Source organism: Rhamphochromis sp. 'chilingali' (genome assembly GCF_963969265.1).
Source record: "Rhamphochromis sp. 'chilingali' genome assembly, chromosome: 19".
NCBI lineage: Eukaryota > Metazoa > Chordata > Actinopteri > Cichliformes > Cichlidae > Rhamphochromis > Rhamphochromis sp. 'chilingali'.
Genome location: NC_137946.1, coordinates 9,065,532 through 9,089,792, shown reverse-complemented (window position 1 = coordinate 9,089,792; position 24,261 = coordinate 9,065,532). Strand labels below are relative to the sequence as shown.

The window sequence follows — 24,261 nt, the reverse complement described above, 5'->3', positions numbered from 1 at the left end:
AAGTTACAAAATTCTTAAGAATGAGTTTCCCACCAGTGGAACATCTCACAACTAATTATGCTAAATATTAACAGGACTGGGCGAAATAACAGAGGAACTCCCAGAGCTTTTCTAAAGTAAAGCTGTGGAGTGGGTCATCAAGTTGTGAAGGCTTTGTGGGCACATAGGCCAACAATTTAAAATTCTATGGACGCTTAATGATTTTATCATCTACAGAAGTGTCATTAAAGAAGAAAAACTCATACTGAATTGATCCTTCAAGTTACACTAAAACTGAAATCTTTTTTTTTAAATCACAGAAGTTGCATTCATGGATAAAGAGAGAGACCATCTGGCTCAATAGCCAGCATCTGTGATGGTATCTGCGCACATGGTATGAGTAATTTGTAAATCTGTGAAGGTCCCATTAATCCTGTGAACAATATATACAGGTTTGGGAGCCACATATGCTGCCATTCAGGGAAGAACTTACTTATTTCAACAAGACAATACACACCACACTCTGCGGGACACAACAACAAAAAGACCTCATGGTGAAGGAGTTCAGGTGAACTCTCCTGCCTGTAATCCAGAAACTGTTATCTAATGAAAACATTTATGATTGGATAATTACTACTGGGCTAAATAAATAGCCTGACTTGTGATGTTTTGTCTCACTGATGTAAAAATCGCGATTGTGCAGAATTATAGAAAATACTTAAGGGTTTACAAAGCTATGTGTACCTGGGATAAGTATCCAAACAGTGCAATGAGACAAGTGTCTTGTTAGCTATGCTGCAGGCCTCGTGGGCAGGCTTTCCAGGTCAGAGGTCGCGGGTCTTAAATGCTGTTTTTGGGGCTCACCCTCTGAAGACCTGAAGGGATGCCTGCTGGGAATCCTGGCTAGCAAAGCAGATGGAATTAGATTGTCTACGGTCTAATTTAATCTAAAGCCGGGAGCTCCGTGCCGCGTGTTGTGCCTTGGCTGTCCAATAGTACAACAGTTTAAAGGGCTTAAGAGACCATGAGGCTGGGAAAGGATCATGTCGTCCTCAGCTCTCTGAGTTGTGTCAAGCGAGCTGACCGTTGTGCTTATGCTCCACTCAGATACTTGTGGGATTTCTTACATGATGTACAATCATATTTCTGAGGTCAATGGCCAGTTATTTTCAAGTATCATTTAAAATGGAAACAAAATCTTGGGGGAAAAAACTGCAGCAAAAACAGAAAATGGGGAGGAAGAACAAATGGTGAGACTGATTTTTTCTTTTTTTTGTTGTCCTTATCAATACGGTACATGTTTCACGAGAAAGAGCGCACATGAGGTAAAAAAATAAAAACTGCTCAAAATTCACCTTTTTGTCATATGTGAGTTTAATAGTTATGTCCCCTACAAAGACACAGGATCCAAAAATAGCTGTCGTTATATTTCGAAACACAGAATAACCATCTTTTCCATTTTGCTCGGTGTGTTTGATTACTAGAGCATGTCCTCGAGTAGAGAAACTTTTAGCATACTAGTATTGTTTTCTTTGTAAAGCCCTTATTACAATGATCCCTCTGTTACCGCTTTGTAACTTGATTTTGAAGGCAGAGAGGAGCTGAAATTGGCGTGGTGTCCTGCTGGCATTTCATCATCAAATCTGTGCTGTTAATACAGCAAGGCTGAATTCACAAAGTGGTGGACCAACAACAACAATAACTCGAGAGTGAGACTTTGTGTCTGTTTCATTCCATTACAGCAAGGCTCCTACATGTACTTCTAATATATTTGTGAGAAAGTTACAGTGTCGCCTTGAAAAGATAAAGCAATTCAACAAGCTGCTTAGTTTAATCGACTTACATTTTAATATTTCATATAGCAATCTAAGCTTGTCGGATTTCCTAGTAAGTCTCCTTTGTGTTTCAGTCGAGATTTAGGTCTGTCCAACTTGACGTGTTGTTTGTGAGTAAATATTGATTAAACTTCAAACATAAAGAGACTACTTATCAGCGTCACCTTTCTCAACCCATGATTCTAAATTTAAAGAACTTGCTTATACTGTATGTGCATTAATAAACATAACATTTTAATACAGCCGGGTTACAGATTATTTTAAGCCGAACTAAAGTTGTTCATTTTGACTTTAATAGCTTCTAGTGATTTGAGGCTGACTCAGTGGTGTACCAAAACAGCTAGAGTGAGGTTTCTAATCCCTCTACTTGGTTTTTCACTTCTGCACTGTCTGATTTCTATGTGCTACCATGTGCGGCTGATATTTGGACTGGTGTAAATTTTTTTTTTTTTTTTTTTTTGGCCAGTGTAAGACACAGTTACATTTTCCCTGCAAATCAGAAGAGGAGAAGAGACAGACAGATGGAGGAGAAGGAACACAGGGCTACATGAGAAGTGACTCACGTTCCATTGTATAATCAGGGTATATTAAAGGAAGGAACATCACACCCTCATTGCAGCAATAAGCCATGTGTACTGCTACTTAACGGTTGTGGAAACCTGCAAATTCATCCCACCCCCACAGATATAATATGCACTGTCCTGATATGAGGACAGACGACCTACCTCGGCTTCGACTTTGCAGTAACAAATTGTTATTCCTTCATTTCTGCCTCCATGCATCCTATGGCTTTCGATGCTCTGTGAGGATGACAATAAAATCACTTTTTAGTCTCTTTTGTGCCAAATATGCATATAAAAGTGTACTAAATATGCACATATCCTTTATTCTCTGGGTGTAAAGCTCACTTTTACTCAAAGTACACCTTGTATATTTCACTATGCAGTTATGATGTCGCCTACAGTCTGTGAGCTTGATCTGATGAGCTGAGGATTCAGCACTGATTCACAGTCTTTAAATAAATGTAAATACAAAGAATGTGGGGATATACTAGTCGGCACTCTTGTAATCATATTGCTAAATTTCCTATCCAAATAGTTCTTCTGGTGCATCAGCTTTGCTCCGCACAGTATAATGACAGTGTATGGAGCTGCAAGTGAGGTGAAAGGTGGTGATTATTCTTGGTGTCCAAAGCTACTCTAGAATTGCCCTGCCTCTCTGTACAGATCTGCAATCAGAATAGAAAAAGTGGGAGTATGCTGAGGCCTGGACGTCCTCGTAGCACCACAGCAGTATATTTTGCATTATTTTGCAGTTGCTTTATTATCTACTTTGCTGCCAAAAAGCGATTTCCACTATTTGCTAAAATGACCTGCTGGCCTATAATCTGTCAAACATATCTATCATGAATGGTGTCAAGTCATTTTGAAACACAAAGATCATTCCTGTTACAAGGTAGGACCTATACAAAGTCATTTACATAATCTTTATTTATCTAGGTATATTGGTGATTTTAGGCCTATTTGGGGGGGGGGGGGGGGGGGGGGTACTTAGCATCCCTAAATTGCACTAAAAAAATCACAGTAGTAAAGTAATATTCATTCAGTAAAGTAATATTTTTTGGTATTACTGAATGGATACCAATGGATATCTGTTGGAGTGGGTACAGGTTACAGTTAACACAGATTTAAATGTCCACAGTTGTTGATGTGGTGATGTTACAGTGCAGTCACACTGAGGTTTTTAAGTAGAAGTAAGAGATAAGTAGTTGCGTAAGTAAGATGGACTGTCTTTATGTGGTTAAGAGACTGAAACAGCACATTTCTCCTCTCACTCACTTTTCTACAAATAGTTCTTTAACTTACTTTGAAAAATTCTGGAGAACATTGTTGAGCCTAACGGCCTTTACACAGACACGTGTACTGTATGCATTACATTATGATTGGAGGCTGAGCCCCCCCTAAATGTTTCATCCTAGAATCGCCCCTGGATTTAGGCTTCTCTACCTGTGACCCTGCATACTAATCTTCTCCCAGCTGAAAAATGGTCACAATAGGAGAAGCACGGACATTTAAAACAACAAAAACCCTGATAAGTGCCAGTAAGCACGTGACAGTGGATCAGCCTGCAGTATATCAAAACTGTTTAATGCAATTAAGCCGTCGTTAATTGTATTATTAATACGCTTTTCCTAGCTTGCAATACAACAAAAAATAAATTAAAATAAATAGGAGGACACCCGGATGAAGACAAGTTACTTTAATACTTCTCAAAACCTTCATTTTCTTCATTCGCTTTCTTGCGTGAGCAACTAACGAACGACAGAGGAGTGCACGTTGGTGTAACCCATATGACTTCATTTCCCAGATTGCACCGCGCTCCATGATGTTCCCAACAGCTGACAGACGGTGGAAGCCTCTGTCAGAGCTGTGTCGGTGGAAGCTTTGAGTATCCTCTCAGTCGAGCCTCACTGGACTTTGGACCCGGGTCACCGTCGAGCACCTTATTTTCATCTCTGTCAACATTTTTGTTTGCACACAGGGCTTCCATTTCTTTTCTTTTCTTTTCTTTTTTTTTTCCAGATTCGGAGCTGGGGACAATTGCTGTCAGCTAACTTCCACAATAGGTCGCTGCGTCGCCGGACTGCTGCATATGTTTGATTTATTTTTATTTTACATTTTTTTAGCTTAACACTTTGACTCCAGCCCTTCCAGCCGTGCCCAATGCCGAGGAATGGATAGTGTGTCTGCTAAAGGCGGAAAGATGGTCGAGAGTGATGAGCAGCCGGAGAGGGATAGCGGCGGTGGCGCAGCGATGGCCGCGCTACATCAGTGCGAACTGATCCAGAATATGATTGATATCTCCATCTCCAGCTTACAGGGGCTACGCACCAAATGCGCCGCCACCAACGACCTCACACAGCAGGAAATACGAACTTTAGAGGTAATGAGCTTCCCCCTCTCCTCCTCCTCCCGAGCACGGGCTCCGTGCATAAGCCCCGTCCGGAGATAGAAAGCAGTATAGCCAAATTGCGGAGTCATGAAGCCCCAGCGCTATGTCCGCCTCCCAGGCTGAATATTGGCTGAGGCGCCCTATCAGTGTCAGTGAGCCGAGCACATTTTGTCGCTTTACGGGCTACTGCTGGCTCGCTGTGTAGAGGTGACTCAAAAATAAACATTAAAAAAAAAAAACAATAAAAGGAGCTCATAATGAAGTTTTGCTTTGTCCCGTTGGGTTTTACTATCCCTCTAGAATATTCTTTATTTGCCCGGAGCTCCTTGGATAGTTCCCAGCACCGTGCCGTGCAGCTGTATTGAGCCTGGCCTCATGGCACACATTCAATAGACACTCACGGCTTTTATTTATATAGATATATGTATATGTTCGTGTATGGCGCTCTGCACTTGGTTTTGCCTCCATACAGTGGGGCCTGTGAGACAAATACAAATGTACGACGCGATCCATGTGGTTACCCCCCCTCCCCAACCTCATCCAGCAGGCAAAGGCTGGTGTGCTGCTGCTGCTGCTCTCCTGCATCTGGATGCCGATTCACCTACGTCGTGCGGGGATGACTTGACATTGCTTTGCGCGTTGCTCTTTTGGAGCAACATACCCTACTATAGCAGGCGGCACGGTGGAGAAGTCATGCCTGGTGGCGTGCAGGCGTCAGCACAGGACGCACGCTATATTGCTCTCACTTCGCATGTTTCAGGAAAATTCAAATGAGGGACGGGGGAGTGCGTTTTTTCGGTTTACCACATAATGATAACTGATACATGCGAAACAGGGTTATACATATAGCTCTCTTCTGCAGTCGTTTCAACAAAAGGGCCAGTTTTTTTTTTTTTTTAAAAATCTCAGGCCTGGATGTTGCTGAGGAGGGTGATGGGAAGAGGAGGGGGGGGGTGCTGTGGCATATAAATGGCTGATACAGACAGTATATTTTGATGAGGCTTGAAGATGTGGAAAACAGTTGAATATTACAAGTTCAAAGCCTTCAAATGTCACAGTGACATCCTGGAGACATAATAGATGATGGGGGTTTTCTGGTTCATGGTTTATTTAAAGCCTTGTACCTTAGCTAAAAGGAATACTCACTCCTGATTGGCTAGAGGTTATCAATTATCCATGTCTCTTTTATCTCTTTATAACCAAACACCCCGTGAACAACTGGGCTGTTGCCCTACATTTAAAAAAAAGTATTGCTTTCTATTCAGCCTCACAGTGATATAATGAGCTACTTTTTAGAAATACTTAGCGCGGTCCAGAATTGCTGCTAATGAAGGAAGAAGCCCCTTAAACGACAGGTTACACTGTGTCCGTAACCTCTTAGAATCACAAATACAAATATCACCAGCAAGGCCTGGGGGGGGGTAATAATTTACCCAAAGGCAAAGGAGAGATGACTGAGCTGTTTTATGGACTCAGCTGCAGCTTTTTATCCAGTTTGAGAATACTGTATGAATCTCTATAAAATAATTTGGTTGCTCCCTCGCTGGCTGACAGGCATCAGGTGCGAGTTGGCAGCTATTCTGTGCAGGAACAAATTTTTACAGGCTCGAGTAAAGAAGCCTGGTCTTAAAAGAACATTCAAATTCTTCAACTGAATGAAACCAAAGCAAACAAAGCAAATCAGTTTGGATATTTGTAGCCTTTCTGTTCGGTCCCAGCCGAAACCCAAAACCATATGTGTGTGTGTGTGTGTGTGTGTGTGTGTGTGTGTGTGTGTGTGTGTGTGTGTGTGTGTGTGTGTGTGTGTGTGTGTGTGTATGATCAAATATGGGCCTGAGCTGAGCTAGATAAACGGGTTCAAAACAAAGAGTACAAAGCGAATCCTGCTCCACATTTTCACCCCCTCTTCATCTGTGGTCATGCATACCTTGTCTCTGGAACAGGATGTGATCTGGCAGAGTACTTCCTGAGAAATGCTGTCATGTGGACACATTTTGCACCAGCATTGTTCTATATGACAATGGACAGGCCGTGCCGCTCTCACATGTTTCTTGAAGGCTCCTGGGTCTCTTTCCTGTGCCTATGAGACCGTTATTAGGGGCTGTCTCTGAAAGTCAGAAGTGGAAGCAGTGGATGTGGTTACTTCAAGTCAAAGTTTGCTGCTTTATAGACCTCGCAAGCTTTCAGGATCCTTTCCTGCTGTAGGATCAGAATCAGAAATCAAACGAGTCCTGAAGGGGAGATAAAAAGTGCATCAGTCTGCGTTTCATTATCTGATTTTATGCCTCAGCTGTACGTGTGTGTGTGTGTCATTGTATTTTTTCTTATTTCCACTGATTATAGCTGTACTTTTGATTGTTTAAACTGCTTCAGCGACTAGTTGGCAGTGAGCTCACGGTGCAGCTGTTCATACACGCTGCGTTGTTACTGCAAGTGGCAGCATAAAGATAAAAAAATCTGACAACAATCGACTTGTCTGAGAACACGTGACTCGTAATATCTTAGATCACAGCTCTAGTGGAAACGTGCAGTCACCTCTTGGGTTCCTTTGTGTAATTCTTTGCCATGCAATGACTGTTTTTGTGTTTGCTATGCCAAGCCAGCCTAAATGGATCCTCTAGCACAAGATTTTAAGGCTGTTCAAATGTTGCAGTTGCTTTATTTGTCCTTATTTTCTAATTTTGTAGACCGTTTTTAGAGAGTTAGCAGACTTTGGAGTGATTTTGTCATGCTTTTCTTAAACTGGATGCTTCCTACACAGTAAAACAAATGGGGTAGTAACAAGAATTGGGGAAAAAAAAGACTGATGTAATGAAATCTTAAAGATAAGCAGAGATCTTTGGCAGGAGGGGAGAATACAGTTGCGGTCTGCTGATATAGATAGTTTTCTGTCTCCGAAAAACTCAAGACAAACTGAAGAAGACATTTGGAAGTCCTATTTGCTGTTCTCTGGGTGTGTTCTTCAGAAAGCATCCATTTGTAACATGAAGGATTGGTTTAGTAGGGTTATCAGACGGGCATGATAATGTTTCAATCATGATAATGTATCGTGCCAGAAACGCAGCTAGGGTTAGATGTCTTTCAGGCTGAGGAGGGCATTAGGGATCCTCTGCCGATCAGCGGTCTTACTTCCCACAGCTTTACTGGCACGCTCTTTTGAAACCACCTCTTGCCTTCATTGTGTAGTTTCACTTCTCACTTGGGCCCTCTGTTAGATTCTTCTTACTACGTTCCCCGTCTCTTAGAAGTAAGTGGATTAGTGCATTGGTCGTAGATTTCAAATGACTCTTAAGAAGTATTGTGTGAGAGGTGTTGCTTTTCCAGGCGTGCGCGAGATGTGTCTGATGAGGTGGGGCGTGCAGTGGTTGCAGCGGCATGCCATGGTTCTAAAGTTCCAGCAAGCACTCCACCATGCAACCGTCATATCAGAGGAGGTCTGTTCTGCAGCGAGGCATGGATATCGTTCCTGCTGGAGCTGCGAGTACTTTTAATTTGTGTGTTGAATTTGAGCAGTCTGTGTGAGGTCAGAGTAGTTGTCACGCTTGTGGTGCGAAAGGGTTATCTTTCCCATATTGCACTGGAGTGCAATCAAGAGCAGCTTGAACTCACTTTATTCTCTCATTGAGAGAGCTTTATTATTCCACTTGAACTGTGTGTGTGTGTTTGCGGGGGGGGGTTTCTGCCTTGCCAGTGAGAGGATAATGATACTGGCCTCTCAAATGGAGTGCTAACTGGTACTTCACTTTTCACACGTTAATCCCACTCAGGCTTAGGCTCTGTCTGCCTCTCGTGGTGCTTCTGTTACATTTACTGTAGCTCTTCATGTATGCTTGACTCTTGCTTTATTGCATCCACGCATCCACTTGCTCTGCCTTTTAGCACCTTGTTTGTTCCTGAGCCGTAATCCCAACAGAATCTCAACTTGGAAAACAAATGCACCCTAATATCAAGTGCTTTGCTCGTGCACGCTGGCCTTAAATGGTGTGTTCTGAGGTGTATGTATGTGTGTATATGTGTGTGTGTGTGTGTGTGTGTATATGTATGTATGTATGTATGTGTATATATATATATATATATATATATATATGAGAGAGATATAGATATATACATTGATGCTGTAAGTCTTTCCATAAAAGCAGCCTGTGCCCTTACCTTTCTTTTTCATCACCTCTCTATGTAATGCAAACAGCAAAGCGTCACTCTGTTTTGTCTCCTCACAGTGTTGGAGAGAGTTTGCTGCGTGCTCGTGGTGCGAGCTGTTGTGGCTGCGTCTATATTTAGACATCTTTCTTCCTACGCATTTTCAGGGTTGGTTGTTAAATAAGAAAATCAAATGACGCGCAAAGAGCCCGTTCGAGAAGGGAGAGCAGGGAGGAAAGGGGAGGGGAGAATCAAAGCCAATCCGCTGTGCTGCTTCTCATGACATGACAACTGCTGTGTGTGTGTTTGCTGTTGGGGGGGTATAAAGGAGGAAACACAACTGTAGTGACTATATCAGCCCTGACCCTTTCTCTGTTTGTTGTTGTTGTTTTTGTTGTAACCAATAAGATAGAAGTACATACTGTTGAACAGTGTAGGCAGATGTTGATCTATTCTTAAACCGACTGGGGGTGAGTTGAGGATTGCATCCTGTAATTTTGAGGCCTGCTGTACTTTTTTCTTTTCTGGGAAGAAGGGATTTGCTTTGTCTAGCTGTAAATCATACCTGGTTGTAATTGTCTAAAAATAGACCTTTTAAAATGTTTAAAAGTGCAATGCCTCACAGCAGCTTGTAAACCTTACATTTTAACTGGCTAAACTTGCCACATGTTCTCCTCTTAGACGTGCCTTGTTTGGTCTGTCTGAGGCTCAGACAGACACGTACCCCTGGACCTACCACTCCCACCCAGCATCGACTTGCATGGGTGCTAACAATGATGGAGGAGGGGCAATTTATAGGCCATTGTCTTGGACTGTCAACTGTTTATACCCGACAGACACACCCCCACCTCCCCTCTGTGACCTGGCCCCTGCATAAATATGTCAAGATTAGATTTTTTTTTCTTCCTGTTTTGGCCAATGGTGACAATGTAGCATACAGATATGATGAAGCAAATCTCTGGGACACAGTTTTAAGAGGTGCTTTGACTTTAAGTGCTCTCTACTTTCTGTTCAATCTCCACCAAAACTTATATCGGTATCTCCTCTTTGGGTTTTTCTTACCTAGTCCAGAGGGGCCACATGGCTAATGATATATGACATAAGGCGTGTTCTTATTCAGCGAGCCTGTTCTGACGACAAGACGTGAGTGCAGATTTCTGGGCGGGAGAGCTGACCTTCATCTGCGAATAACATTTCCGGGGATAGAGCATTGTTGCTCAGTTCTGTGATAGGGCCACGCTTATAGCCTTGGCAGGTGCACCGAAGTGGCTGTGTCAGCAGGAGCCTTGAGAAAACAAAACAACTGAAGCGGTGGGATGTGCTCCCCGAGTCTGCTGTGTCAGGCTGGCCTGTGCTCGGACTCCCTTCTCCTTTCCTCGGTGCCCAACAAACCGGCTGTCACTCATCCCCTCGCAGCATTAGGCTGTTGCCATGGTGTTGTTTAGCTCTGCTGACAGGTGGGCTCTGACGCCATTTCCCCCCCTCCTCCTCCTTCCCCCTCCGGGCCACACGTCAAACACTGCTTTCTCCCCTTTGCACCAAAAATAATATCCACCAGGCCAGCCTGCCATTATTTTGTTGACGTGTGCGTGCCTGTGCTCTTCTTATGCACAGTACTGATATCGGTGAGGGGGTTTCGTGCTTGTGTCCTCCTGTCTACCTTACCCATTTAGATGATAATGGGTAAAGAGACTGCTCTCTGTGGGAGGAACAATATAAAAGAAATGTTGGTCGTGTTTTTGCTCCTACACATTGGGATGTTTATATGGTGATATGTATGTTGCCTGAGCTCTGTGTTTCACATGTTTGGGAAAATCCCACTGAAATGTTGCTGACGACTCAGAAGAGGGGTTGCTAGGTAACCTGACGTCACAGGGCTGCACTGGTGTATAGGGAGGTAAAGCAGGAGGCTAGCTCATTAGCCACACTGAGCAAATGCCATGCTAGGCCTGATCTAAAAAACCAAAAGGACTACAGGCTCTGTTATTCTGAGTTTATAATGGATTGGATGTCACATTTATCACAGGTTCACTTTGTGCAGTCCTGCTTCTATCTCCCATCTACTCCGTATACATGGGTCTGTGTGTGTGTGTGTGTGTGTGTGCACGCCAGTACATTTGCATACATGTCCATATGTAAAAAGGTTTCCAGCAAAATATGTTCCTGTCTTTTCACTCCTCCCAGAGAGGGAGCTGGTCTTACTTACTGGCCTCTAAGGCCAACCTCTGGCAGCTGAATGCATGTTCAAGTCAGAAATGCTGCTCTGTTTTTGTCCTTTTTTAGTAAAGCTTGCTTGCACTCTTTGGCATGTAAGACCTAAACGTTTGTATTTAGGCACATTCGATTTAGCCAAAGAAGCTTTTATGACAAGGTGCTTTCTTGTGTGCTGGTAATATTTCTTTTTCATTGGATTACATTCAGTTTTATTATTTTATAATGCTCTCACTGCAGCTGATGATTGACGACTGCTCGCAGAGCTAAAAAGCTTCAGTCAGGGTCAACACGTTGAGAATTTAACTTCTTTCTATCATCTTTCATCTCTCTGGCCTCCAGTGGAGAGGCTTTTGTTGGCTGCTGTGAAGAAGCCTTTTTACATCCCAAGGCCACACTTTCTGAGAGAAGCGCGGTATGCTGTACGAGTTTCTGTCTGGTCGGTGAGTAGAGGAAGCTCAATGAGCAGAGAAAGACACACGCTCGTCGCTGTTGCCCAGGCACTCGAGAGGTGCGCGGTGGGTCAAAAGGTAGCTGGTGCTGTTCAGCTCATCTCAAGGTGCTGCCTGCTGTAATGGATTCTTACAGATAGACGGTGAGATAAGGACACTCTATACAGTCACGCTGAGCTGCACAATGCAGGCCGTTGCAAACCAATACCACGGCGAGCATTGTTATACTTACTCACAGGACCACTGCGCTCAACGTGGGTTTTTTGGAAGGCATCAGATTAAATTGTTACAGCTTTACATTTTATTTGTGCAGACTCCAGTGGAATCATTTGCATTGATAGGCCGATCATTTATTCCTCTACAAAAACAAGGTAAAGCAATATTAACTGATGGGATGTTAACTGATGTTGGGTCTGATGTCATGAGACACTACAACAAAGGTTGCACCCAGCCTGCTAATTAAAAAAAACTGAGGAGAAGTAGGTGTCTGTGCATCTTGTTGAAAGGAATACTTTATTTAGAACCTGACAGAGTTACAGCTCATCTCAATATACTGGACAATAGTTTTATATTGTACACATAAAGGTGTACAGCTTACAGTGGTGTTCTTTGGGTTATACACCTCTTATTTCTTTCTCCAAACATAAGCAGCATTTCTGCAGCCCAAGAGCTCTAGTTTTGTCTCATCTGACAAAAGGACACATTTCCAGTACATATAATCTTTCTCCAGGTTGTCCTTTGCATATTTCAGTCTGGCTTGAAGGTGTCTCTTGGTTTGTCACCTCACAGTACATTTCTGTGCAGGGTTCCAGTGATTGTCTTCTTTGAGATTGCAATTCCGTACTTGGCTAAGTCATTCACTAGTGTCTTAGCAGGTGTTCTGGTGTCTTTAAACACATCTCTCATTAGTTTTCTTTCTCTGTCAGACTTGTCCTGTACTGTGTTTGAATATCTTGATGGTATTGCTCTGTGGTAACTTTGTTTGTCCATCTACCTTTTTTCTCAAATCTAAACTGATTAGTGTCTCAGTTTTTAACTTGGGAATTGATTTTACAAACTCTGGGCATTACAAAGTTAAAGCACACCGTTGCACAGCAGTGCTTTGTGCTATGGCTCAGTTAAAAGGTCCGTTTTTCAGAGGGCTAATAATATCATGGTCATTTTCGCTTTCTCTGTAATAATTCTGTAGTGCAAATAGAAATAATTCATGGTTTCTAAAGAAATGTAGTATGTTTAGAAATGCTATGATGAAAGCCCCTAGCTCTATTAAAAATAAAGAAAAAAATTAACTTTGAAAAAAATTAGAAAAATGACATGTAAAGGAGAGAAGAATTGGCCTCATAGAGGCATCACATCGTGGACACATTGTGCACAATGTGTTAAACCTGGAAAGAAAATGATGGCTCCTTGGCTCTGTCATGAAGTGGAGGGTAAAAGATTTGTAGAAGCTCAGAGAAAATAAGAAAGTTTGAAGGAAAATGCCCGTGGGACGAAACTAGTCACATGGGCACTTTCTTTCCATCACTCTGAACTTTGATGCTTCTCAGCTGCAAACAGACACATTTGCTTTGGCAGCACTGCTGATGCTCTCATTAGATGACCAGGTCATTGTTCCTCTGGATAATAATAGCAGTTTATATCTAATTAGCTTGTCTCTTTGAGGGCACAGGGAAACATTGGAGCTGTCACTGCAGGTACACTGAGCTCAGTAGAGGGGGAATAAACAGTAAGCGAGGGTGTGGAGATATTCACGTGTCTGACTTTATCGTAACAGAGGCTCATCTGGTGTCAGGTCAGTGTCATGTCACTCGTGTGAAAACAGCAGTTTTCGGTCTGTTTCTGCTTTAAAGGTGGTACCTCTGCAACAATAAAACCCTGCCAACACAGGTGTGACAGATACCCTTCACAGTGAATGCCTGCTCTTTCTCATGTAGCTCGTAGCAGACTCCCAGTCTCCCCCGCTAACCTGCCCCTCCCTTCTCTGCTATGTTCTCTATTGCTCCCTGCAGGTGAAGCTGATGAAATACATCTGTAAACAGCTCCAGTGCAAGCAGAAAGTGCCAGAGACAGAGAGGCCCGAGGCCCTAGACAGCTATCCACACTTGCGAGACTGGTTACGCACCATCAACCTGCGACCAGAGCTCATTGAGGTAGGTCATCGTCTGGGCGCCAGTACTCTGGCCGGAGTGACTGGCGTTTGTCTCCCGTTTACAGCTGTTCTATAAGCACATCAAAGACTGCGTATAAAAGTCTTTTATATGCAGTCTGTGATGTGCACTCAGTCAACATTCACATGTGCATGAGGAATTAACCAGCGGCCGTCAAAGTGCCTTTCAAAAAGAGAAGCTGCTTCATTTTTGACGTCCTGAGAACGGCAGCGCCAAAATCTAAACTTGAGCTGATTCATTTCAGATAACTGTTTCTACTGTCAAATTTTATTTTTTTGTTACTGAAACAAGGCTCACAAAACTAGCAAAGCAAAAAAAGCGAAACTGGAAGAGACATGCTGGTCTGTGCTCGGAGAAAGTCTTGAATGCTTCAAAAATCTCATTCTCAGCCTTCTGGTGCTATTTATAGCTCCATGCCATGTTTGTAAGAGGGAAGAGAAGGCCCTTTTTATACAAGTGTACAAAGTGTACTTATCTTTATTATAGTTCTTTAACTGATCCACTCTGTGCCTTTTCTTTTTCATTGCTCTAGCATTGTTGATGGTTACATGTACATTAAAAAAAACCCCAGGTATATTAAAGTCTTGTTTTTCAGTAGATTCTTTTAAAATAAGATAATGACCTGTTCCTTGCCTAAACATACACAATTAGCATTTATTTAGGTGCTGGATCACTTGGGCTGTGGTGGAACCAGGGTAAGGTCTGTTTCACTTTCTGTCGGTCTCCCAAAAAGACAATGACCCAGAAAATAAAGAACTGACCTTGGGTGTGAGAACCATGTAGTGCAGTAAAATGTTTAATATGTGTTGTTCAGCACCGCTCAAGTGTCCCGCTCCTGAACTGTGACTCCAGCCTGCTAATCTGCGGCTGACACTGACCTCTGACCTCCTCGTGTAGCAGTGGGGAGTCTTGAGCAGAGAGATTTCCTGCAGAAAGCCTCCCTTATTAATGCAATTTCAGAACTCGCTATTTGCTGTCACTTCTGATCATGATGAAACTTTAGAGCATTGCCGTGTGCAGTCTTCCATTGCAGAAGCTACCAGCTGGTTAACTTATCATTTTTGTTTCAGTGTTGTTTTTAAGCTCCGCTATTGTTTAGTGGCTGTCAGCTGTTTGTTTGTTTGTTTTAACGCCTGGATTTATCATTTTTCTTATTGGGTTGTCAAAATTGTCTCTCCTTTCTCTCCCCCTGTCCTGTCCTGTCCTGTCGTGTCCTGCTGTAAACTGTTTTAATCCATGTCAGCTCTTATGTGTTTTTGTCGTTCCAGTCCATTTGTCTTTGTTTTGTGACCTGACGGTAACCTGCTTTATTTTTAAAACTCTTCTGCACTCGTTATTCTTTAATATGTGCCGGCCTTGTATGTGCTTTGTGTTGCGGCCTTGTTCCGTATCTGATTATTTGTGCTCTGTTTACTGTTTAGTCCATTCACTCTTAAACCTCACTTCCTTTCAAAAGAATTTAGCTTTGCACGAGACACGATGAGGTTTTCTGATGAAATAGAAAGTGCTCATTTGTATGTCTTGTAAACCGGCGGGGACATCCCAAAGGACGAAGGACTGTAGCGGCATTTTGATGACCTATTTAGACCAAATATTATTAGACTGAGAAGTCTACAGCGCATCTCCTCACTTTATACTATGATGGCTAGATTATGTGATGGACAGTCCAGTTTTATTTGTAGCTGAATTATGTAGATGACTTAATACAGAGAATTCCTACTGGGGATTCTAACCTGTGAAGGGCCCATATTACAGTTTTTTCTGAATGCTTAAACCCTAACTGTGATTCCTGTAGCACAATCTCTAAAACTATTCAGACTTATAGCAAAACCACTCACTGAGTTTGCAAAACTAAAAGCACAAAAACTGCTTTGCACTCAGTTTGCAATTTTGTAACACACACTTTGCAAAACTGTAGGCACAATTAACTACACAACACTCAATTACCAAATTTCCAACACACTCCTAGCAAAAGTATACACATGTATGGCTATCATTAACACTAATTTGCCAACTGTCTGGCACACTTTCACATGTCAAAACTTTCTTAGATAATTAGTTCACTTTGCAATCAGCCTAAGCACTATAATACAGGTAAGCTGTGTGTGCGGAGTACAATGGAGGGAGCAGAAAGAGTGAGAAGTAGAGGAGGCCGAGGAAGAGGACGTGGAGGTGAAGAAGTAGGATGAAGAGGACGACAAGGAGGAGCAAGAGGAAGACGAGGAGGGGGGAGAGGAAGATGAGGAGGGGGGAGAGGAAGGGTAGGAAGAGTAAGAAATAGAATTGCTGATGACATCAGAGCTACAATAGTGGACCATGTCATCAACCGTGGAATGACCCTGAGGGTAGCTGGCCAACGGGTCCAGCCTAAACTGAGCCGCTACACTGTAGCAAGTACCATAAGGACATCTTGAAATGAGAATCGGTTAGCACAGTCACTTTGCACAAAGATTTGTAGCACTGCCATATGCCAATGAGAAACACACCAATACCATTGATGTAAAAATACTGAAATTGTTACTTTACAGAATTGCTAGATGACCAGATGCTGGGGGCAGAGGAAGCATGTTCACTGCAGACCAAGTAACCCATATAGTCATTATGGCGGTTGCAAATAATCTTATACTTGGAAATAAACACTTGTGTTTGTTTTGATGTGTTTGAATAAACACCAGTACTTGAAGTTTGGATCCCTCTATGCTTATGGATCTATGACAGCAGTATGAGCTCAAACTGACATAGCCTACCTTGTGCACAGAGAAAGCAAAAGCCAGATGTGTTTTATATTCATACCATCAGTGTGCAGTTGGCGCATTGTGTGCTTAGTAGATGATGGCTTGTGTGTACTGTTTGATACGGAAACACCATTTTTATGAAGGTGTGAGGAGTTAATCTAGCTGTGTTTGCTTTTGCAAGAGAACTACAATGTTTTGATTATTGGGTGACAGGTTTTCTTATTTGTGTGAAGAGTTTTGCAAAATTAGCCAATAGTTACAAAAAATGTGCTTAAGCAATCAGAAAAAACTGTAATTAAAACAGAGCCGACATAATACTGCATGTATAGGAGGCCCCAGTGAAACGGTCACGTATGCAGGCTTTGCTGTAACTATGTTCTGAGTGAGGAAATAGAATGAGAGTAGAGGGCCGACAGCAACTTTAAATATCACATCACTCACCCCTTACATGTGTGTGGTTTAGTGTGTGCGTGTGCTATGTTTTGGTTCTAGTGTACACACTAGTGTGGGAGGTTGCCCTAGTTTTGTGATCAGTGTTTGCCCCTGAGAGCAAGGGTTTAACCTGACTGATAAGTGATTGCGTACTTCCCCAGTCAAAAGAAACATCCTAAACTCACTGGATTTGGCCCTATTTCCTTCTGTCATCCATCAGTTGTTGATTGCACTGTTGTTTTATTTCGCCGCTTCAGTAACTCGGCTGTAAAAAGAAAGCCCCGCCCTTCCAGGTTTGTACATCTCCAATCTTGCAGACTACATTTTTTTTAAAGCACATAAAAGGCTGGAAACAGAGGAATATGAAAGGAAAACTGCAGTGCTAAATGCTTAAATAAGTGGGAGTTGGTAGTACACTGGAGGTCATAAAGAACGCCTCCACTTTTTTCAGTTTTTATTGAAATTTGAGGAGATTGACTTGAGCGAGCAGCCTCGGTGATTCACTGTAATGCTACAAGTTCAGATAAAATAAATGCATTAAAAAAAGTTTCAATAGTCAAGAAATGGAATAATCATCCAAATGGGGTTTGAGTATCAACCAAAGTGGAACAGTCTGGTTTACGACACCCTGTGATGCCTTATTGTTGAGTTTTACTGTCTGCTGAAATAATAAATTTTCAAAAATGGGAAGTAAAAAAGGAAGACAGCCTGGGTGGTTAGCAAGATGACCCAAAACATTAGAGAGGAACTAGACAGCGGGCTAAAAAGGAAAGCCACACAGAGACGAGTCTTAACCCTTTCATACATAGTGGTCACTACAGTGGACAGCTATTCAGAGGCTGTTTCCTTGTATTTGTGTCAGTGTTGATGGTTAATAGCACATAAACCACTACATTGGACACTGCTGTGTCACTCCATAACCGGCCACCCACTGGTCGTTTAATTACTATAGATGTATGACGTGTTTCATTGTAATCATTGTTATTTAACCCTTTCATGCATGAATTATGACAACCTCTGTCAGGATTTTTTTCTTAAGGATTTTTATTCATCTTTTCATGCGTAAAGACGAATAAAAATACTTAAGAAAAAAATCATGATTGAGGTTGTCATAATTCATGCATGAAAGGGTTAAACATGTGGCGCTGGTTTAGATGTGTAGAATTGGGAAAGCAAAGCAGAGTAGATGTATAACAAAATTAATTTCATAATTAATAAATCCGTGTTTAATGGTTTGTTACCATTAACCTAAAAGTGAAGCTAAACGTGTGCAATGTGACTTTATTTTGAAATTTTATCAACTTTATTTTTTTGTATTTTTTTGAATTTAAAATAACACAACAACTATTTGTTTAACAAATGCTTTGTGGCTTTTTGTAAAGTTCAGCGTGATGCCTCCAGAGCTTTGTAAATGATACAGCGTAGTGCATTTAAAAAAGCTATTTGCATGGTTTATCTGTAAAGCTAAATGTTTATAATACTTGTTTTAAAGAGTTGTCACTGTGGCTGTGACACGTGCATCAGTGGACTAACACTAAAGGACATGTTGTGCGTCTCTGAGAGGCCCATGGCTCTGTATAAACCGCAGTATTTGCTGCTCTGAACATTGACCAGTGACTAGGCCTTCATCATTTACATAAATTTTTATATGCCCCAGTGTCATGAGAATGTAAATGTTGACAATGCTGATATTGTCTGGTATCAGCTGTGATATAACGCGTAATACAATATAATAGTCAGTCAAAAAAGTATCGCAAACTATTTACAATTTGCCTATTATAAAGTGCTACAATAATTTCCACTCTGAAACAAATGCTAGAAATATCGCAGCTGCTGAGTGGATTACATTTAGGGTTTAATTTCAATTTGTAAAGCAGTCATGATTAAGCGTTCTTTGTTTTAATTTCAAAACTGATAACTTTTCAGTATTAATAAAGATACAGACTTAATGCTTAGTTAAATACTGGTCAGCTAATGTCAATCAAAACTAATGTGAGCACTGTTAACTTTAACACACTGCTAATCCTCCATTTGGATTTTTTTTTTCTTTATTTATGACACCCAATACTTCATATTATTTACAATTCACAATTGTGTCCACATAGAGTATCCAAGCCTATATGAATTTGTGTCTTTATCCGTTCAGCCATTGGGGAAAAAGATTATAAAGCATGTGCTTCTGTTTTCTTACTTTGCGGCCCACTAGTGCTTCCCAGTTCTCACAGTGTGGTGTGTGTATTAACTCTGCATCTTACTGCATCACTGTTTACTTCCTGTTTTACTGTTGTCAAAGTTACCTTCACCATTGTACAGTCATTACACTTGTATAAGAGGTTTCACATAGACAGAAAATATTAAGCCATGTTTTTTGTCAAACCCCAGCTCAGGTTTGATCTTGGTGTTCAGCTTCTGCTCTACGCAGCTAATGAAAAATCAGATAAGCAGACAAAGTAGTGTTTGGAATACCCCAAACAAACAGGATTAACAGTGATTTCCAGGAACTGTCCCGAGTCAGATGTTGAATAACCTGCTGAGCACTGCAACATTTTGCCCTTTTTTAACGCTCAGTTTCAGCCTCACTACAAACAGTGTTGTTGTGGCTGATTGAGGGTACACTCGGAACAAAAAATATTTTTTATGAATGCCATATAAGCATAGTTCTTTTGGGCTATTTTGCTCTCTTTTGTTGTACAAAGCTTGTCACTAACATACTGCTTCACGTTGTAATAGATTAGAGCTCCTGTCATGGGCTTTTGTTTTGCTCCTCTGAAGGCTGTGGAGGCAAAGCTGTCGCTGGATACCTTACTGCAGATGACAGGAGCTCAGGTGAGAGACACGATGCGAAGACTTGGGTCCAGCTCAGAAGAATGTGGCAGACTCGGTGCTGCCCTCTCTTGTCTAAAGAGTGCTACTGAATCAGGTATGGGTTTACACTTTGATGTTCCTAGAGTATATTTCCCACGGATTTTCTATTAGTCTTTTTATTTATTTATTTTTGGTCTGTTTCATGTCTCTTCCAGGAGGCGAACTAAGAGATGACAGCAGTCTCTGGCTGTCTGAGCCCACCAGGAGGGACAGCGGCTCTCTGCTGACAGCGGACCAGCTAACCAACCTGGGGACCCCACTCCGCACACACAGCCCCTCGCCTCTAGCCCGCCCATCCACCATCCAGTCCACCCCATCCACTCCCTGCGCAACCTTCCCCCACCCTCGCTCAGGCTCGGTGTCAGCGGCGCCCACGCCAGACGCACATGGCGACAGCCCTCTCACAGATCCATTCCCTATGTCCTTCGCCCGCGCAGCCCGCCTCCATGGGCACATCTCCACCCCACCTATAACGCCTCCTTCAAAGAGGCGTCACCGGTTGAAGCCTCCCTGCACCCCTCCCCCGCCATCCCGCAAGGTACTGCACCTGCTTCCCAACATCACACTGACGCGCAGCAAAAGCCACGAGTCTCAGCTGGGCAACCGCATCGAGGACCCTCCCACCAACAAGTAGGTGCTAAGCTGTTAATGGGTGGTTTGAAGAAACTGCTCAAGAATTCACCTCATTTGCAGCTTTTTATAAGTAGGTCAGACTGGAACTAAGTGGGGAATCCTCAGATGGCACTGTAATTGTGACAGATTGCTTCTGTTGTGGGGAGTGTGTATGTGTTTTGGGGGTTTTCTGTTTGCTTTTTTGGGGGGGGGGGGGGGTATCTTTTATTTCACTGAAATTTGAATCTCAGCTTGTTTTTGCAGGAAGTGTTTAGTTTCTGCTGCTTCACAGAAAGGAAAAGGACAAAATTCTGATTTGTGCTGGCCAGCAAACGGCGTTGGCCAGCTGACAAGCCGTCTCACAAGGGATGTTTTTTTTTTTCCCAGTTTGTTATTACTATCAACTGAAAGAGCACTTGTTGTTTGACATTTTATAAAGGACTTGATAAAATGCCCCGGTCCTGCCCGATGTCTCACTCTTAATTTCGCCTTGCGCTCTGTCGGGACAGAAGCAGTTTTCCTTAGATATGTCCTCATTCGCTCTCTCTCCCTCTTCCCCTTCCTCTTTCACATCCGTTCACATACTGCCTGTTGCTCCTTTGCTCTCGCTGTATGAGTGGAGCTAATCCCCACGCAGATTCCCAGAGATTATGAGTCATGTCAAAACAGGAAGTATTTCCTAGTTCTAATGCTCAGAGGTGGCAAGAAACACACAGTTTCTCTCTATCCCTCTCTCTCTTAATATCTAATGTTTTTTTAACCTCTGTACTAGGACTGGCTGCCCAAGCACAATGCAATCACATGTTTATCCATAATATCGGTTTGTGGAAAACTTTATTTTAAAAAAAAAATGGAAAAAATGCCTAACATAGGACACTATATGCTTTTGGAGGTTTATTCTCACTCTGCATATGTTGTGCAGTATATTACAAAAGTGTTACTTTATGTAAGGAGGTCGCAAGTCGCAGTACTAGACTGATAGTCTTTTTGCAAATTTTTGTGGCTACTCACGTGTTTGTGTGCATGTGCGTATAAACCACAGACCTGGCACCGCTTAGCCCTTCACTCCTTGTGACTTCACTCTGGGTGTTAAGGATGTCACCCTGCCCTTCGTGTGCCAATGCAATTAAGGTTCTCCAACGTGCCTCTCCCAGGCCCTTACATAATCTGTCCTGTGCAGTATAGTAAGCAAGCAGTTCAGTATACAGCACCTGCTGATTCACTCTTCTTTCTGTGCGTTTCCAGGTGTGTTAAAAAGAACAAGTTGTTCCTGAACATGCAAGTCAACGGTAACGGATGTGAGGATTCGCCTTCTCGCTACTCCGCCGTGTCTGCAAGGACACCCGGTGCCACCCCAGCTGCCAACACAGCACCTTACACCCTTCCTGGAACTCCCACACTGCTGGAGGAGCACAGCACAATTAAGAGTGAGTCAGCTGCATGCATGCACTTTTAATTTTGCTGAATATACCTGCTTAAAGTGGACTTATTGTGCTAATTTCCAGCTTCGTAGATCAAAATAGTTCTTGTATACGGGGCCTTGGTGCAACTTGTCAGTTCATTCTCTTAAAGACAGCTTTACTTTGTTTGTCTGAACAGATCTAAAGAACAGGTGTACTCAAAGCTTAAGACTGTGTTGTAAATGACCACATTAAGAACACAACCACTAAATGAGATATAACAGTAAAAAATGCAGTCTGAAATCTGAGCTTTTGGCTCATAGGAACTGCTACTACAGATGCACTGACATCACTATTTGAAATTTTGGCAATATTAAAATTGGAATCCACAGAAAAACAGGAGTAAAGACATTATAGGTCCACTTTACTGACACGATGTAAAAGTCTTTGGTTCTGCAACATTGCTATAATGATCTTGTGTGTGTTTTTGTGCTTGAATGTAAATAAAGGCTTTAACTTAACATCACCTCAGTCAGCCATCCTTGTAATCATTACTCATCATTTGCATTCTTTCTGTCTCTTTCTAGATAATGTAGCAGTGCATCGCAGCTCCCCACAAGCAATAAGGAGGGATATAGGGCTTGCAGTCACGCACAGGTAGACCTTTCAATGCCTAGAAAAGATAGATTTGCTGTTAATGCAATAATGGCTCAAGAGTTGGGAGTTCGTCCTGTAATCGGAAGGTTGCCGGTTCGAGCCTCGGCTTGGACAGTCTCGTTCGTTGTGTCCTTGGGCAAGACACTTCACCTGTTGCCTACTGGTGGTGGTCAGTGGGCCCGGTGGCGCCAGTGTATGGCAGCCTCGCCTCTGTCAGTGCGCCCCAGGGTGGCTGTGGCTACAATGTAGCTTGCCATCACCAGTGTGTGAATGGGTGGATGACTGGATATGTAAAGCGCTTTGGGGTCCTTTGGGACTAGTAAAGCGCTATACAAGTCCAGACCATTTATAAATTAAACTTTACAGCGATCTAATACAGAGCGGGTCCGTAAGAAGCTTTTATGTTTTGTTTTTTAGGTTTTCCACCAAATCCTGGTTGTCCCAGACATGTCAAGTGTGCCAGAAAAACATGATGTTTGGAGTTAAGTGCAAACACTGTCGGTGAGTTAATTACTGTCACAAACACAACCCAAAAAAGTGGTGAAAAAAAAAGGTCCGTTAGAAGGCACATGTGTTTTAGGAAGGTGGGAATCTGATGTCTTGGCTAAATCTTGATCTGGGTGTAAGGCATGTTGGTGCTAATTACGAATTACCGCTAAGCCTCTCATATGCTGCCTATGTTTTTTTTTTTTTTTTTTTGCTAATGCAGATTAAAGTGCCACAACAAATGTACAAAGGAAGCTCCATCCTGCAGAATCTCCTTTCTACCAAGTAAGTTTTCTTTCATCCCACGCTGTGCAGCTGATGGGCTAAATCTATTTGGCATTCATGCCTGTTTGTGACATGATTGGTTTTCTCCCACAGTTGCCAAAATTCGGAGGACCGAGTCAGTTCCCTCTGATATAAACAACCCAGTGGACCGGCCGCAGGAAGCACCGCAGTTTGGCACACTACCAAAGGCTATTACGAAAAAGGTAAATTAAAAGAACTTTCAGAGAACTGCCGTGTGTGTAGTCCCTTTTTAATTACCTTGAACTATTATGCCAATACATATACCTCCATTATCTCCATCATCTGTCCATGCTAACCATTGTAAAGATAATGTATCTGAAATCACACCTCACTATTAAAGTGTGCACTGACAGGAAAATAAAGCATAGAGCTTGTTGAAGGAATCTTGAAGGCAATGCAACATGGCTAATAAATAGCAATCATGCTTAGTGTTGTAACCTTCCATCCCGGTCCCAGCAGGATCATCCACCAGTGCTGAACCAGCTGGACTCCAGCAGCAACCCATCCTCCACCACTTCATCCACACCTTCCTCCCCAGCACCCTTCCAGCAGAGCAACCCCCCCAGTGCCACACCACCGCCCAACCCTTCACCCAAAGGTCATCGAGACAGCCGATTTAATTTCCCGGGTAAGCTTGGGTACAGAATCACAAACACAGATGCACAGATACACATGTAGAGTATATACTGAAACATGCATGCTGACATTGTTCTGATTTTTCCTCAATGCATTTGACGATGAATCTTTTCCGGTTCAGGAGTGTGGCGCTCCCACAACTACTTATCCTTTTTCCCCAAATACACAATATTAACACTAAAAGGAGTTTTTAAGAAGATCTCTTAATTCAAAGCTTCTCTAACCAAAAACCCTTGTGTCCCTTGCCTTGCTTATCACTCTTCCAATTCTCTTTTTCTTTGAAAAAGCTGCCTGTTACTTTCAGCATAGACAGCAATTTATCTTCCCGGGTGAGTTGATGGTCCCAAAGTGTAATACTACATTGTTAAGATCCCTTCATCCCTCTCTCCCTCCAC

General features: G+C 42.5%; 1 protein-coding gene across 1 annotated transcript in view; it reads left to right on the top strand.

Annotated features, from left to right (window-relative positions):
* The first annotated feature begins 4,227 nt into the window (after nt 1-4,227).
* Nucleotides 4,228-24,261, top strand: part of ksr1a (kinase suppressor of ras 1a) — a 32,026-nt gene continuing 11,992 nt past the window's right edge. Inside the window, exons 1-11 of the mRNA XM_080867278.1 lie at nt 4,228-4,757; nt 13,579-13,719; nt 19,677-19,824; nt 19,925-20,399; nt 21,627-21,808; nt 22,369-22,438; nt 22,856-22,939; nt 23,148-23,209; nt 23,303-23,412; nt 23,690-23,858; nt 24,154-24,195. Coding sequence (XP_080723404.1) covers nt 4,548-4,757; nt 13,579-13,719; nt 19,677-19,824; nt 19,925-20,399; nt 21,627-21,808; nt 22,369-22,438; nt 22,856-22,939; nt 23,148-23,209; nt 23,303-23,412; nt 23,690-23,858; nt 24,154-24,195 — 1,693 coding nt within the window. The 5' untranslated portion in view covers nt 4,228-4,547. The remainder of the gene's footprint in view (nt 4,758-13,578; nt 13,720-19,676; nt 19,825-19,924; nt 20,400-21,626; nt 21,809-22,368; nt 22,439-22,855; nt 22,940-23,147; nt 23,210-23,302; nt 23,413-23,689; nt 23,859-24,153; nt 24,196-24,261) is intronic.